Here is a 17,600-nt window from a genome sequence, read left to right on the forward strand (position 1 = left end):
TCACTAATTGAGAAAATGCCTTACAGTTGGATCTCATGGAGGCATTTCCTCAACTAAAGCTCCTTTCTCTGTGATAACTCCAGCTGTGTCAAGTTGACACACAAAACCAGCCAGTACAGTGCCAGTAAAGTGGGTCAGATTCCCTGGAGCTGGAGTTACAGAGGATTGCGACCCACTTAACATGGGTGATGGGAACTGAACCACTATCCTTTGAAAGAGCGGCAAGTGCTCTTAACCATAGAGCCATCTCTCCAGCCTTTGTTATTTTCTTAACGATAGTTATTCTATGGGGGGGGGGGTAGAGAGTGTGAGATGAGACATCAGTGTAGCCTTGATTTACAATTTCCTCATGTCTAACCATGCTATTCTTTATGCATATGATTTTCAGCCATTTGTACTTCATCTTTTGAGAACTGTCTATTCATTTCGTTAGTCCATGAATCAACTGGGTTCTTTGTGGAAATATCTGTATTTAAAACTTTAAGTTAAGTACTCTAGCTATTGGTCCCCTATCAGATACACAGTTGGTAATTTTCCTCCCATTCTTGAGGCTGTCTCTTTACTCAGTTGTTTCCTATGCTGTGCAGAAGCTTTTAAAGTTTATCTAATCTCATTTGTCAATGAATGCTTATTATTTTCTGAATTATTAATATCCATTCACTATGCCTATATCTTGAAGTGTATTGCCAATGTTTTCCTCTATTATTTTAAATTTATTTTTAGTTTTTGCTTTAGCTAAGAGTTATAACACTACGTTAAATAGGAGTGGAGTGGAGAGGAAAGACCAGGAATGTCTTATTCCTGATTTCAGAGAAAAAAATCTATTTTGGTGTTTTCCCCCCATTTACTGTAGTTTTGATGATAGATTTGATGTGTTGAGGCATATTCCTTCTATTCCAAGTTCGGGGTTGGAAATCATGAAGGGGATGTTCATTTAGCAGGTACACACATGTTCAACTTTGATAAAGGTCTTCTCTGCATCTATTTAGATGACCATATGACTTTTCTCCAATTTTTAATGTTGAATATTTCATTTTTAATTTGCATACATTGAACTACCCTTGCATTCCTGTAATGAAGCCAACTTGATCATGGTGGATAATTCTTTTTAATGTGTTGTTGGCTTTAAATTGCAAGTATTTCATTGAGATGTTTTGTTATTTTGTTTTATTTCTGTTTGTGTTTTTTTTGCCCAAGGTTTCACTCTGAGCTCTGGGTGGCCTAGAACTAACACTGTGAACCAGGCTGGTCTCGAACACACAGTCCTCTTCCTCTGCCTGCCAAAAGCTAGATTTAAAGGCACATGCTACATGCCTGACTTATTGATGTTTTACACCCATATTAGTGGTGTTTTCTACAGGTATGGCCCCCACAGACTCATGTATTTGAATGTTTGGCTCATAGGAATAACACTACTAGGAGGTGTTGCATTGGTGGAATAGGTGTGGACTTGTTGGGGGAAGTGTGTTACTGTGTGAGTAGGCTTTGAGGTCTCCTATGCTCAAGCTTCACCCAATGTGGCAGAGTCTCCTGCTGCCTGTAGATCAATATGTAGAACTCCTTCTCCAGCACCATGTCAGCCTGAATACCGCCATGTTTCTTGGCATGGACTCAATCTCTGAGGCTGTAAGCCAGCCCAAAGCAAATGTTTTCCATTTATAAGAGTTGGCTTGGTCACAGTATCTCTTCACAGCAACAAAATGACAACATTCATCAGGATCACTGGTTTACAATCTTCTTTTTGCCTGTACTTACCAGCTTTGGTGTCAGAGTAATACTAGCTTCATAAAGTGAGTTTGATAATATATCTTTCCTCTGTGTAGTATGGAATAATTTGAAGATTAATATTATTTCTTCTCAAAATGTCTAATAGATTTTAGCAGTGACTCCAATCAGGCCTGATGTGAGGTGGGGGTGGGGGTGTTATTTTGGGAGTCTTTTTATTAAAGTTTCAATTTTATTGCTCATTATAATTTGCTTCCATTGTTTATACACCTGTGACTTATTTTTGGTAGGTTATTTCTATACATTTATCTACTTCCTCTAGATTTTTCCATGTATTGGAATATACATTTTCAAGCTACTCATTGGTCCTCTGAGTTTCATAGTTTATCAGGTGTAAAGTAATGTCTTCCTTTCCATTTCTAATCTTCTTTATTTGGTTCTCTGTCTTTTGTTTGGTTAAGGGCGTGCCAGTCTTATTTATCTTTGCAATAAATTAACTGTTTCACTGATCTTATTCTTTTCATTTCCATTTCATTAATTCCTGATCTTTATTATTCATTTCTACATCATTGAACTTCTGTCCTCAATCCATGTCCTCTGCTAACAATTGAGAAGAAAGAGGTGAAGAATGTGAGCAAGGACAAAAATGGTCTACAGAATTAGATATCAAGAGAAGTTGAAAGGGGAAGGAGGGGGAATGGAGACAACATAATAAAATACGGTATGTATACATTTTAATTGCTTCGTCTTGATTAGGGTTTCTATTGTTTCAATGGAAGTCCATGACCAAAAGCAAGTTGGGAAGGACAGGGTTTATTTTATACTTCACAGCACTATTCACCATCAAAGGAAATTAGGACAGGAACTCAAACAAGGCTGGAACCTAGAGGAGGGAGCTGATGAAGAGGCCATGGATGTGGTTTACTGGCTCGTTCCTCATGGCTTGCTCAGTCTGCTTTCTTGTAGAACTCGAGACCACCAGCAAAGGGATGGTAGCATCTGCAATGGGCTGAGTCCTTCCCCATCAATCACTAGTTAAGAAAATGCCTTACAGACAGATCTTATGGAGACAGTTTCTTAGTTGAGGTTCCCTCCTTTCAGATAACTTGTTTGTGTGTCAAGTTGACATAAGACTAGCCAGCATATTATACAAGTCCTATATTCAGGGCTGGGGATGTGATTCAGATGGTAGGCTGGGTGGATGGGACCCCTGTATCCAATCCACAGTACCACCTAAAAACAAGCATGGTGGTACATGCCTGCAACCCGGGAGGAAGCTCAGGAATTGCAAAGTCGTCCTCTACTACACAGAAAGTTAGAGGCCAGCGTGAACAACATGAGACCTTTCTCTCAAGAAAATGTCTTAGTCACAGAAGAGAATGCTGAGACAAAAAAATAGGGAAGAGTTTATAGTAAAAATAAAAACAAATGTATCAGTTAAAAAAGTAAGAGGGGCATAGTGACCCACACCTTTAATTCCAGTACTTGGGAGGCAGAGGTAGACAGATCTCTTGGAGATTGAAGCCAGTCTAGTCTATATAAAGTCAGGACAATCAGACTTACATAAAGAAAGCCTGTCTAAAAAGACAAAACAAAAACAAAAACAGACTAAAAACAAATGAACAAAACAAAACCCCACAACAACAGAAGTAAAAACAAATTAAAAAATATGTGGTTCTCCATTACCTAGAGATGTTACTTGCCTAGGGTAGCATAGTCAGTCTCTATTTTGTGTTTTCTTTCTCTATTTTGAGTTGGTGTCTTCTCATGAGAATGGATCCTTACAGCATTTGACTATGTCAATGTCTTCATTTGTCTCCTAAAACTATAGGGTATAGTAGTTCATGTCCCAGGCATTGTGCTCTTCCCAGCTCCGGGGACCTTAAAGGAATATGGTCAAGCTTCTGTGGTTGTATAGCAGGACACAGGTGCTCTGACATTTCACTCCTTTGCTTCTATTGTTGCTGTTTCTCCTTCCTCCACAGGAGCTCTGGTAGCTAGCTTCTCTGTTTGCAGCCAAGATAGGAACAAGAACTCCACTCAAGCCTATAGTGCAGACATGGGCAAAGTGTGGAGCTCTCCATGGTTCTGACTCACATCTTTTCTCCAGGCCGACTCTCAAGAGCTTAATCACGTGACATTTGCTCAGGGTTTCCAAAGTGGGCACTGCAAGGAAGGAATCTTTCTCAATCTGTAGAACTGCAAGCTGCAGACTCAACAAGGGGTTTTCAAATGGCTTCTTGCAGCTCACTGATCTAATGCAGAGATGATTTTCCAAACACAAATATATTTGGTTTGTAGATTTGTTCAGTTTTTAAGACATGGACCCATTCTACATCTGAGACTTAATCAATGTATATACACCAGGCTAACCTTAAACACAAGTGTGGGGATTACAAGCATGAATCACTATGCCCAGTCAGCACCTATGTTATATAAACCCCAGGAACTCAGTTCAGTTAGACAGCAAATCTGCTCAGTGAGAAGACCTGTTATGTTTTCTAAATCTGTTATGAAATTTGGGGGAGTGTGTAGGCTTCAAAACCTACTTTAATAAGGGTTCTCAAATGCTTTGACCTCCCCGTCCAAAGGTAGGGGAGAAAAGATGATAAATAGGACAAGGGGACCTGTTTAGAAGTAGTTCTTTGGGGGCTATTCCAATCTCTGTTGTCAGGATTCCAGCAGTCCAGTTCAGTAGTATCAGGATACCAACAGTACAGTTCAAAAGTGTCACCAAGCTGGGTAGTGGTGGTGCACACCTTTAATCTCAGCGCTTGGGAAGTAGAGGCAGGCAGATTTCTGAGTTTGAGGCCAGCCTGGTCTACAGAGTAAGCTCTAGGACAGGAAGGGTTATACAGAGAAACTCTGTCTCAAAAACCAAAACCGAACCCAAACAAAAAAAGCACAAAAGTATCACCAAACACCAATCAGCAATGGTGGCATAATCCAGCAGAAACTACCAGGCCTCTCCCGAATCAGCATGATTCAGTGAGTCAATGGAGTGACCATGGCCAGCTGGAATGCCAGTCTCTGCTGTGCTTCTGTCGGGAAGTGATCAGCTAAGTCATGAGACCAATGAAGAGCTGCACAGATAGCTTTTGCAAAAGCCCCATCATCCTTAGTCCTACTTATACGCTCTCCGAATATCATGTGTCCTCTCATGGATCTTGCCTCAACAAAACATGTGAGTCTGCATCACATGATACAAACAGAAAATTTCACTCCAGGAGTCGTTTGCTCCCCAACCCTTTCTGTGTCATGTGGCTTTTGTCCTTTGTACCACCTCTCTCTCCAATGCCCCTATTCTCTTAATTTCTGATACTGAAGTACTCATATTATCTGAGGCAAGAAGAAGCAAGAAGCAAGTTGGGGAGAAAAGGGTTTATTCAGCTTACACTTCCACATTGCTGTTCATCACCAAAGTAAGTCAGGACTGGAACTCACACAGGGTAGGAACCTGGAGGCAGGAGCTGACGCAGAAGCCAGGGAGGTATGCTTATTGGCTTGCTTCCCTCAGGACTACCAGTCCAGGGATGGCACTACCCACAATAGGCTGGGCCCTCCCCCTTGATCACTAATTGAGAAAATGCCTTACAGCTGAGTCTCATGGAGGCATTTCAAGGGAAATTCTTTTCTCTGTGATAACTCCAGCTGTGCCAAGTTGACACACAAAACCAGCCAGTACAGGAGCTGAGCATGCCACACTTGGGGCCGAGACTTCAAGAATGAATATCCTAGCAGGGTAATGCTTAGTCCCAACTAGTGATGCTGTCTGTGATGGCTATTCCTGGTTGTCAACTTGACTACATCTGGAATTAACTACAACCCAGAAATGGAGGGTACACCTGTGATCCAGATCTTGAGGCTGAAAGACACAGGCTTCCAACTGGGATCTTGACATGGGATGACACATGCTTTTGATCCAGATCTTGAGGCAGTGTGGCTGAGAAAAGTTTAGGCCCAGGCAAGGTGGTACATGCCTTCAATCTCAGGAAAGTGAGGCAAGCAGATTTCTAAATTCAAGGCCAGCCTGGGACAGAGCAAGTTCTAAATCCAGGCATGGTGGTACACACCTTTAATCTTGGCCATACCTTCTGCTGGAGGCCTACTAGATTCTTAGACTTCCCATGCACAGTTGCCCATTGTTGGGTTAGTTGGACTGTAGACTGTAAGTCATTATAACAAACCCCTTTAATATATAGAGACATTCCATAAGTTCTGTGACTCTACAGAGCCCTAATACACTGTCTAAACCATGCTAGGCTTGGCACACAGTAAGTATGAAATTTATCTGCTTAGCCTATGTGGACAGTCTTCATATAAGAGAGAAGGCCCTTAACTACAAGGTGTGCCCTGAGTGGGCAAATCATCAAAATGGCAGTTTCTTGGTTTGGAGGTTAGGAACTCACAACACAGGATCACATCACTCAAGACCAAGTTGTGTTTATTCAAATGGAATCCAGGGCCTCTTTAGCTCCCTTTGTGTATACAGTGGATCAGGTTCTGTGCAGACAAGACCTATGCTAGGTTCTTTCAGCTCAAAGGTCATTTCTTTGGGAAACATTACAACCCTCCATCTTTTCATTTCACTTTATATTATTTGGGTTTCATTTTCCCTTCTTTTGAGGCAGAGTCTCACTATGTAGCCCAGGAAGTGCTGGAACTCCCTATGTAATTCAAGCTAACATTGGACAAGTAGATCCACCAGCCCTAGCCTCACAAGGGCTGGGGATACAGGCCCAGGTACCACTCTAGACTACTACATGCTCCCTTACCTCATAATTTATAGCCCAAACCCTGGGGAGGTTAAGATTTGTTACTTGGGACTCCCATGACCTCACAATCCCTACATGGTTAAACTCTTTAAAAAATTTATTAAATGTGTGACATTCTGCAGTGGTCAGGATTCTGAGATGAATAATCTAAAATAGTAAAAACTAGCTCTGAATGCTTTTATCCCAACTGGTATGTTCTGCTGCTACGGGCTTCCAGCAGCACAGTATATGTTATAGTCCAAGCAAGAAAGTTCCAGATCACTAGTATATAAGGCCAAATAAGAATTCTTTATTTAAGATAGAGAGCAGGCTCTTGTCACAAAGAACTCTTGTCCCAAAACTCATGGATTCAGCATTTGTAAAGGCAAAAGCCATAAGGACATTAGTCACAGAAAATCCTGAATGTGCTGCCACTCAGTGGTAAGGAGTTGGGGCTGGCTGAAAGAGCACCCTGACAAAATAGAGTAATCATTGGCAGGACAGCAAAGCAACCTGAAATTGAGTCCAGCGTGCCACTTTTCCACGGCTGGGTACTACTTCTGGGCCCTCCCACATAGGTACATTTCTTTCTTTTAAAGATTTTATTTATGTATATGGGTAGTGTTGCTGTCTTCAGACACCAGAAGAGGGCATCAGATCCCATTGCAGATGGTTGGGAGCCACCATGTGGCTGCTGGGAATTGAACTCTTTATTTTTTTATTTTTGGTTTTTCGAGACAGGGTTTCTCTGTACAGCCCTGGCTGTCCTGGAACTCACTTTGTAGACCAGGCTGGCCTCGAACTCAGAAATCCGCCTGCCTCTGCCTCCCGAGTGCTGGGATTAAAGGCGTGCGCCACCACGCCCGGCGGAACTGAACTCTTAACCCTTGAGTCATCCCTCCAACCCTTAGGTAAATTTCTCATCCTTAAATTGGAAGAGTAAGATCTCAAGGGTTCTTGTGAAGGGCATAGGTGAGCCAGTCATGAAAACCTTGGTTAAGAAACATTCCCAACCAAGATGTCAACAGCGCTTCCAAGTGCTTATCTATGAAGCTTCCCAGCCTCTACTACTCTTGTTAGTATTAGCAAACTCTCAATCTATATTTCTATAAAATGTGAATGTCTAAAGATTCTACTGAGTTGGCAACACCACATAAGAACACAGAGTGTCAAGCAGTCTACAGAGTATTGAATATACAAATGGAATTGATAATAGGTTGGTGAAATGATTGAGCAGCTAAAGGCACTTGCTACTAAGCCTCACAACCTGATCTTGATCCTGGGGACTCATGTGGTAGAAAAAAGGAACTACCTCCTAAAAGTTGTACTCTGACCCAGCGTGTCTCTCTCTCTCTCTCTCTCACACACACACACACACACACACACATACACCACACAGAGTTGGAAAAATACAACTGAATAAAATCGGGGTTACAGTTACAAAGTCAGCATGACTCCTTTTTGGGAGGGCTTGGCAGAGGTTTATAGGCACTAAGCAGAATGATAATTCTGTTCAATGGAGGACATAAAGGAGAACAGTACTGGTTCCCAGAAAGAGACCAACAGAGGAGAGAGAAACCAAACCAGGATCAGTAGAGGCAGATGATGAGCGTGACAGAATTAGAAGTAATTGTCAGAAAGTCTTAAATAGTGAATCTGAGCAGTTGAGCCTGCTGCTGCTGTACTTGTAATATGCCGAGTGAAAACACTATCTGCCTTATCAGCTCTTCTTGACAACTGAATGCTGGGTCTAAGTGCGTTTATTTCTGGTGGCCTGGACATAAAATACAGGCTGTGTCTGCTGAGGTACAAGTTGAACAGAAGACAGTTACTGGGCAGAAAATAGATTACAACATTTCTTCAAATAATACCTTTTGAATATATTCCATTTGTTTTATAAAAATGTTTAATTTTAAAAAAAAGTGTGTGTGGGTGGGAGGGGCTACATGCATATGAGCACAGGTGCCTATAGAAGCCAGAAGTGCAGGATCCCCTGTAGCTAGGAGCACAAGCAGTTTTGAGCTACCTATGTGGGTGCTGGGAATCAAACGTGGTCCTCTGAAAGAGCAGTGTGTACTCTTTATTACTAAGCCATTTATTTCTCCAGCTCCTTCGTTCTTAAATTCTTTATTTTTTAAAAGATTATATATATGTGTGTATATATATATATATACACACACACACTGTAGCCATCTTCGGACACACCAGAAGAGGGTATCGGATCCCATTACAGATGGTTGTGAGCCACCATGTGGTTGCTGGGAATTGAACTCAGGACTCAAGAAGAGTCAGTACTCTTAACCACTAAGCCATTTCTCCAACCCCATTCTCAAATTCGTCATAGGAACCTCAAAGACTTTGCAGAAGGAGATAGAATAAAAACTTAGGAAGGAAATAACCAGACCTGTCTATACAATAACAGTATTGCTGTTATTGTATAAATAAAATTAGATGAAATAATTCTGACACAACATAAACTCTCATAAAACATCAGTTTAGAAATTCACCAAAGACACATCTGAACACAAACCATGATAATGAAAAAACTATCATCTGAATCTGGTGAGGGTGCAACACGTGTATGAGAGGTGAGATTATCTTCCCCCACACAGGTGTGAATTAAAAAGGAAAAGGAGTAACTGTGCAGTGTAAGAAGCCTGTCAGAACCACTTGAATTAAATGACTGCAGGGACAGTCTTAAGTAACAATAAGGCATCACCACCTGAGAGGATGCAGAAAACAGCTTTACTACTATATCTTTAAAAGAGATAAAATTAAGGCAAGCCAATCATTGACCCAAGAAGTTAAAAAACGCTGGATATGGGGGCATACACCTTTAATCTCAGCACCCAGGAAGCAGAGGCACACAGAACACTGGGAGTCTGAGGCCAGCCTACTCTATACAGTAGGTTGCAGGCCAGTCAGGGGTACTTACTATCCCCAAACAAAACCGGAAGCCCAACAACAAAAACTTGTGGAAACCCTAAGAAGACTTAACAACTGGAATAGCTAACTTAGACCAGAGTCCTTTACCATAAATGACATGAGAAAAACCGAGAAAGACTGACTAGAGCTAGAGAGTTAAATAGTAGCAATGTGTCAGTGTTTTTGATGGTTGGCTATGTAGAAAAATATCCTGGTTTACAGAAAACTGATATGAATATGTATCTGAGGTGACAGGATGTAAGGTGATCAATTCTCAAGGAAAGTTTTTTTTATAACTTTTATGCATGCTCTAGATAGTTCAAAATAAATTTTTATTTAAATAAGGCTTTATCAGGTTTTTTTTCTCTCTCTTTCTTAAAAAGGAAGTAGAGAGTTTTTCCACAAAGCTGGTCAGAAGTGGGAGTGGGTGGGTAGGGGAGTGGGGGGAGGATATGGGGGACTTTTGGGANAGCATTGGAAATGTAAATGAAGAAAATACCTAATTAAAAAAAAGTATTCTGCATAGCAGTGATGGCTGGACCTACTTCAGAGCCTCCTGGTCCAGAACTGTGCAGAGAGCAGCAGAGGTTCCAGGGCCTGAACCTAGCCAGTAGGAGCAGGTGGCCTTTGGCAGTGAGGACACCGTAGAGCTGACATCTGGAGGTGCCCCCACAAGCCCCACAGTCTGGGCTAAGAATGGTACAGAACTGGTGGTCTCCCACTGCATCCTGGTGGGCTCTCAGAGGCTTCAGTATGCGTGTGACAGATGCTCCATCCTCAGGAGATAAAGAAGCTGGGAAGAACCTAACTGAAGACACAGCTGAGGAGGAGCTTATGAGACTGGCAGCGACTATGGGGTGGGCTTCTTCCTCTTCATGCTAGTGGTGGCAGCTGTGGTGACAGTCTGCCCAGTCCCCCAAGGCACTTCCCACTTAACTGACAGGTGTCCTTGGAATCTAATTCCTCTATGAACTTCAATGTAGCCCTCATCCGGATTGCTTGGCTGTCTTCAGGAGAAGGTCCTGTTCTGGCCAATGTTTCTGAACTTGAGCTGCCTGCTGACCCCAAGTAGAACTATCCAGGACCCAGATGACACTTGGTAAGACTCTGGGAGAAGGCTGCTTTGGACAGGCTGTCATGCAGAAGATACTGTGAAGATGCTGTGAAGATGCTGTTGGACCTGGTATCTGAGATGGAGATGATGACCTGCTGGGCCTGCACCGGGTGGGCTCTGTATGTGCTGGTGGAGTATGCAGCCAAGGCAATCTACAAGAGTTCCTTCCGGCATGGACTGCAGGCTGCCAGGAGAACAGCTTACCTGCAAGGATCTCGTGTCNTGTACCTACCAGGTAACATGGAGCACGGAATACTTGGCTTCCCAGAAGTGTATTCAGAGACTTGGCTGCCAGAAATGTCCTGGTGACCTCGGACAATGTGATGAAGATTACAGACTTTGGCCTGGCCCAAGACCTGCACAACCTGGATTACTACAAGAAGACCACAAGTGGCCTGCTACNTGTGAAGTGGATGGAATCAGAGGCCCTTTTTTACGGAGTCTACACCCACCAGAGTGATGTCTGGTCCTTTGGTGTCCTCCTCTAGGAGATCTCACCGTATCCTGGCATCCCAGTGGAAGAGCTTTTCAAGCTACTTAAAGAGGGCCACTGCATGGACAAGCCCCACAACTGCACACNTGGCCTGTACATGNTCANGTGGGGATGTTGGCATGCAGNNTCTTCAGAGGCCCACCTTCAAGCAGTAGGTAGAGGATTTAGACCGCATCCTCACTGTGACATCAACTGACAAGTACTTGGACCTCTCCGTGCCATTTGAACAGTCCTCTCCAGGTGGTTGGGACACTCCTAGCTCCAGCCTGTCCAGGGAGCACCCATGAGTTGCTACCCCCAAGCCCATCCAATAATGGGGGACCTCGGATGTGAAAGGCCTGCAGTCCCACAGACCAAGCCCCAGCCAATGTTTCTGTGGACCCTAACCCGCCCTGCTACTGCTGGTGTGCAGTGGACCCTAGCCAGCCCAGTGCAATGGGTCAACAATAGACAAGACTTCCTGCATGTTTATCCTTAGCTCCTGGGTGCAGAGGCCCCTGCCCCTTGGGAACATGCACTGCTGTATAGTGATCTCCTGAGTGGCCAGGGCCAGGAGCACCAAATGAAAATGTTAAGAGGCCCACCTTGTGCAACCCTGGGGTTCTGGCCCTCTCATTTCTCACTGCTACCTTACAGGGACCATTGTAGAGAGTGGGCCTTGGCCTTTTTGGTGCCCCAAGCTGAGCTTGCAGGGAGGCTCTGCTCTGTGTGGCAAGCCTCTCTTCTACATGGCACCTTGTGCCTGGGGGTGTCATAGCTCGACCTGCTTGTGGACGTTGTACATCGTGGTGCGGAGCCTAGTGCGCACCACGATGTACACCGCCCACAAGCAGCGACATCTCCAGGCTGCCTGCTTCCCACCTTGCCTCTCAGACACAAATTACAGGTACCTGAAAGGGGGGGGGGGGTGTAATGTCTATCAGAAAGGTGTATTCCAGAGGAAAATGTGTATTTATATAAATAGATGTTGTGTAACACACACACATCTATATGAAAAAAGGCAAAGCTGAGGCCCAAGGGAGCAAGATACTCCATGGGGCTCACTAGTAAACTGGCAAGAACAGGCTGAGAACTAAGGGACTTTTCTGGTATGGCAGTTTTGTTTGTACTGGACCTATATATTTGNAAAGCTATATTTATCAACTCCCAGAGCTCCAGTCCCCAACCTCAGGGTCACAGCATTTAGTCCCAGGGTATTTCAGACATTTTAAGTTGTAACTTATTAACAGTGNAAGAGGTTCATGCTGGATTTAGGGAGTTGCTGAGACCATGTGTCTGGCCTCTACCAGGCTGGACATAGCCCCTTGGCACATGAACAGCTAGCTCTCCTAGTTAGTAATGGTGCCAGAGAGCGTTTCCTGTTGCCTTTTGCCCTCTTTTGTGAGGGATTAGATTTATATAGGAACTTTCTTTAGGAGATGTTTAAAAATTTCAAGGTTAACTGGTATTTTTCATACAGATTATTCTAATTNCTATGTATTTCAGGCAGGAGCCTGTGCCCAGGGAGGGACTGATCCTGTAAGAAGGTTCAGATGTTAATAGATATCTGTTACAAGTTTATCTATCTATAATTTATTGAATTTTTACAAGTTGTTTTGCTGCNGGCTTAACACTTCCTATGCAGAGCTTCTAGCCTTTTAAAGCCTAGACTGCTACCTTTCAAAGCCTGGGAGANAGTGGTGAATGCAATTTTGCTACTTTTTGTACTCTTACTGGGCCTGGGTGGCTGTCCCTTGCCTGTCAGTCAGCAGGGTCAGGACAGTGGCTCAGNGTTCTTGGGGCCTAGCACATGGTTTGTCAGCCCACACTAGCAGATGTGGTATTGCTAACACAGCCAACTTACTTTCCAAAAAATAAAGAGATAACTGGTTCTGATTAAAAAAAAAAAAAAAAAAAAGGATCATCGGTGTCAAGCTGAAAGTAGACCCTCCAGAGTGACTGTGATTCATGGTGAGTTCCACACACTAGACACCTCCTCCATGCCAGGTAGCNCAAACGTCACTGACTGAGGGACCTCTGCAGAGCTTCATACATCTTTTGATCCTGTGAGGATAAAAAATACATTGCGCTAATCAATCAGTTATGGGATGGAAGGCATAACCCACAAATTCCTACATTGAAGGCTCAGCCCCTAGGACCTCAGAGGGTGGTAGCTTTGGAGACAGGACTTCTGCAGAGGTGATTGGGGTTGCCGTACAAGAGGAAGTCTGGACACAGAGTGCATAACTAGATGGACATGTGGAGATGGGACAGAAACCATAGAACTCTGCCATGACAACATCTTGATCTCAGATGGTTATCTGTTGTTTAAGGTGCCTGTTTATGGTCTTTGCTACAGCAGTCCTAACTGCTGGACCCAGAGATTCTGCCTTGCTCCTGCATCTAGAGTCTATACATTCTCCTTTCTAGGATACGCCATGATTTCCATTATTGTCCAGGGAAGTTTGCACACAGGTCAAGAGGTATGCGCACATGTAAGCTACCCTGAGTCCTGATGGAAACAGGAGACTAAGAAAAGGCCTCTAAAATGTCTTAACATTCCAAGAAACTGCCAAGATGGCTCCCTCGTGACTGTTCCACCCTGTAAAGCACAATGCATAAGACTTCGAGCATCTCACATCCTCTCCTCCCTTGCTGTGCTCAGTCCTTCACAGTTTTGTCAATGTAGCAGGTATGTAGTGGAAGCTCACTGACACCACATGAACCTTTTCAGTGTCACATGGCAATTCCACTCTTACCTATTTATCCCAAAGAAAAATACAAGTGTTCTGCTTTATTTCCACTATTTAGAATCTATCTTAGAGTCAGCAGTTCAATCCTTACCCTCTACATAATGGAGAGAACTTTCAAGTAGCTATACCATTTCGTTATATGAACGTTTAAAGTTTTGGCCTACTGTATATGTCAGTGAATTGGGAGTATTGTAGCATACAGCTGTAATCCTGAAACTTAGAAGGCAGAAGCAGGAGTCTCATGAGTTTGAGGCTAGCTTAGGCTATACACAGAGACTATCCTTCAATAAAAATGTAAAATAAATAAATCTTAAAATAAACAAATAGAAAGAAAATAAATGATAAAATTCCTGAGTTTTTATGAACTGATGTCATTTCCCACATCTTTTTCTAGACATGGAGGAAAGTTTCTCACCTTTATTGATATGGATGGTTTCACTTTCTTGAAAGCGTCTTCAAAGTGCTTATGACTGACCTTAAGCTCACCTGTGGAGAAGATGGAAAAACACACATCTCAGTACAGTAACACAAGAAAGCTGTGAGGGGCGATCAGATGGAACTATTCAAGCACATGTACACATGCCCCTCTCCAGGTCTGCCTCACTGAGACTCTCTCCAACTCACTTGAGGAAACAGGACTGTTGTAGGTGGTCTGTCTCTCAGGAATGTTGGGATGGTACTGTGCATGTCACACTGTCAAAAATGGCCAGTGTGGTCTCAGGTAGAAAGAACTTAAGAGATGGTCAACAGAACCACAAGTAACTGAGAACCAGTATTCCCACCCAAGGGCATGATCTTGAATACAAATTTACACTTCTGAGTCACAGAGGCTAGAAGTCCTTAAAGACAAAAGCATTAAGGTACATATGCATATCACAAAACTGGATTAGATGGCGTTGTAATCTTCATAAGGCTAGTTGGTAAAATATAACTTGGCTTCCAATGTTAACGTGATAAACTTAAGTGAGGACAATTTATACTCAAAATAGTAAACAGATATTAGGATAATATATTTACCTAAAATAAAATAATACATGTTGCTGAACATGTCACTGAGAAATTGGACAGCAGAATTGCGCTTGATTTGGATAAGGTATTAGCGCAAAGTCTCCAAAGGCCAGAGAGCTAAAAACAAAAGCCACAGCAAAGCAGAGATGGCGGCATTTGTTATGTGTGTATATATATATAAAAAAAAAAATAGGCAGGCTGGGCGTGGTGGCGCACGCCTTTAATCCCAGCACTCGGGAGGCAGAGGCAGGCGGATTTTTGAGTTCGAGGCCAGCCTGGTCTACAAAGTGAGTTCCAGGACAGCCAGGGCTACACAGGGAAACCCTGTCTTGAAAAACAAAACAAAACAAAACAACAAAACAAAACAAAACAAAAGGCAAATAATAGCAACTCCAATATATGGGAAAGACCTGTTACTTTTCAGTCACCAAGAACACCAAAAATACTCTAAGACAGTTGTCAGATTCAGCTTACAAAGTGGAATACATGACTTTGGATTTGACTGTCAAGAAGGATATGACAGACACTCATTATGTGACTCAACAATTAAAGACCGTTTTACTTTGGTTTCTTTCTTTTTTTTTAAGATTTATTTTTTATTATTATACATAAGTACACTGTAGCTGTCTTCAGACACTCCTGAAGAGGGCATCAGATCTCATTACAGATGGTTGCGAGCCACCATGTGGTTGCTGGGATTTGAACTCAGGACTTTCTCTCCAGTCCCTTTAAGCATGGGATTAAAGGTACACAACCAAATGTGGCTCTCATTTTTGTTAATAAAATGTTCTAAGTTTGCTTATTATCATTAATGTCCAAAAGGAAGAGAATACAGTTTATTAAAAAAAGAAGTTTCGGGGCTGGTGAGATGGCTCAGTGGGTAAGAGCACCCGACTGCTCTTCCAGAGGTCCAGAGTTCAAATCCCAGCAACCACATGGTGGCTCACAACCATCCGTAATGAAATCTGATGCTCTCTTCTGGAGTGTCTGAAGACAGCTACAGTGTACTTACATATAATAAATAAATAAATCTTTACAAAAAAAAAAAGAAGTTTCGACAACTGAATCTTAATATTATTCAGGAAAAAAAAACCTTTCTAATAAATGTATGCATGTGTGCCAATAAATCTATGCTCATCAAATGTTGTTGTCACAATATTTAGCTTGGAGAGTCACAGAAGTGGAGCTGTAGAGACGGGTTGGTGCTAAGAGAGCATCCTGCTCTTGCAGGGGATCTGAGTTCAGTTCCAGTATCCATGTCAGGTGGTTCACAGCCACTGTTAAATCCAGCCCTCGAGGATCTTAATGACCGTGTGGTCTCTGAAGGCACCCGTATCATGTGCACACATTTCTCTCCACCCAACCCACCACAAACACAGCCGCACACATCATTGAAAGGAGACCAGTGCACACCTGAAGTTCAAACAAGAGTACACTTGTACAGCACATAGCACCTCAGAGACACTTAGGCAAAGTAAAGCTAAAAAGTACTTGGTATGGCTGGAGTATAGGTCATAAATTAATCTTTTCTGGCCACACAATACCCAAACAGTAGTATCAAAAATACTGTCAAAATGTGAGGTAAACAGGAAGCACACACACGGATTTCTGTCTTTGGCTTTCTGGCTTTGTGGTGCTGGGGAAAGAATCCTGAGCCTTGCACATGCTAAGAAAATGCTCCACCAGTGACCAACACATAATGCCATTTAATTTTATATTTCAAAGGAAAAAAAAATCTTGATATGTAGAAAACCGTATATTTCTTAAATCTTCTAGAGGTCTCACCAAAACAAAGTCATCCTCATCACACAATGTTCTAAGAACGGCTAGAGAAACACTATTTAAAGCAGTGTTTTACAATATCCAGAATGGCAAAGTAGAATGGAGAGAACCTGGAGAAGGCCATACCTGCTCCAACCCCATTCTTCTGTGCTGTTATTTCTTGTCTCAGGGCACAGAGAGAAGCTTCCNGTACCAGAGCAGTAAGGTCCGCACCCCTATAATCAAAGAAATGTTCTTATGTGTTCTTAGGTATTCTAAAAGCCAAGAAAGATGTTTAATTATAATATACTTAACAATGAAGAAAAAGAGCAATGAACGGAGGTGGAGCTAGGAGCAGTAAGGAACAGCTTTTAGCTTTCACTTAAAGAATTATCAACCTTTAGAAGAAAGGGACTTGAGGAAGGTGTGACATGATGAAAGATAAAATGTCCTTCCTCTTAGCCAAAATACTAATGTTGATATAAAACATCTAGTTAAGAAGCTAGGGTATGATGGCCTAGTCGGCCATCACTGGGAAGAGAGGCCCCTTGGTATTGCAAACTTTATATGCTCCAGTACAGGGGAACACCAGGGCCAAGAAGTGGGAGTGTGTGGGTAGGGGAGTGGCAGGGGAGGGAGGGTATAGGAAACTTTTGGGATAGCATTTGAAATGTATATAAAGAAAATATCTAATAAAAAAAAAACAAATAAATAAATAAACAAAAAGAAGAAGCTAGGGTATAATGACTCGAATTCAATTCCAAGAAACCACATTAAAAAGAAAGAGGTGGGTAGAGGAGAAGGGGGAGGAAGAGGAGGAAAGAGGGGGGAATAACCCAGTCTAAGTTATAAGCAGGCAAATCCCCAGAGCTCACTGATGATGAGCCAGCCTAGTCGAATAGATATGAGCTTCAGGATTTAAAACAACAAAACAAAAAATGCAAAACCATTGTCTTAAAACACAAGGAGCTTCTGAGGAACAACACCTAAGCACCTACGGCAGTCAGTCAGTCTATCCTACGGCAGTCAGTCAGTCTATCCTACGGCAGTCAGTCAGTCTATCCTACGGCAGTCAGTCAGTCTATCCT

At 42.6% G+C, this 17,600-nt stretch overlaps 1 protein-coding gene and 1 pseudogene across 4 annotated transcripts in view; one reads left to right on the top strand and one right to left on the bottom strand.

Annotated features, from left to right (window-relative positions):
- Positions 1-11,344, top strand: part of LOC110296515 — a 14,211-nt pseudogene extending 2,867 nt beyond the window's left edge.
- The window catches only part of Nvl (nuclear VCP like), a 57,195-nt gene continuing 48,339 nt past the window's right edge, over positions 8,745-17,600 (bottom strand). For 3 of the 4 annotated variants that reach the window (XR_003836453.1, XR_003836452.1, XR_003836454.1), the window contains 4 exons: positions 16,660-16,748; positions 14,159-14,229; positions 11,849-13,054; positions 8,745-11,774 (listed from right to left, as the gene is read on the bottom strand). Coding sequence is in view for 1 of the 4 variants with exons in the window: in XM_021159011.2 (XP_021014670.1) it covers positions 13,010-13,054; positions 14,159-14,229; positions 16,660-16,748 (205 nt within the window). In the remaining 3 variants the exon portion in view is untranslated. Of the gene's footprint in view, positions 11,775-11,848; positions 13,055-14,158; positions 14,230-16,659; positions 16,749-17,600 lie in introns of those variants that run through there. The other variant, XM_021159011.2, reaches the window with a different exon arrangement.

The sequence above is a fragment of the Mus caroli genome, chromosome 1 (assembly GCF_900094665.2).
Source record: "Mus caroli chromosome 1, CAROLI_EIJ_v1.1, whole genome shotgun sequence".
NCBI lineage: Eukaryota > Metazoa > Chordata > Mammalia > Rodentia > Muridae > Mus > Mus caroli.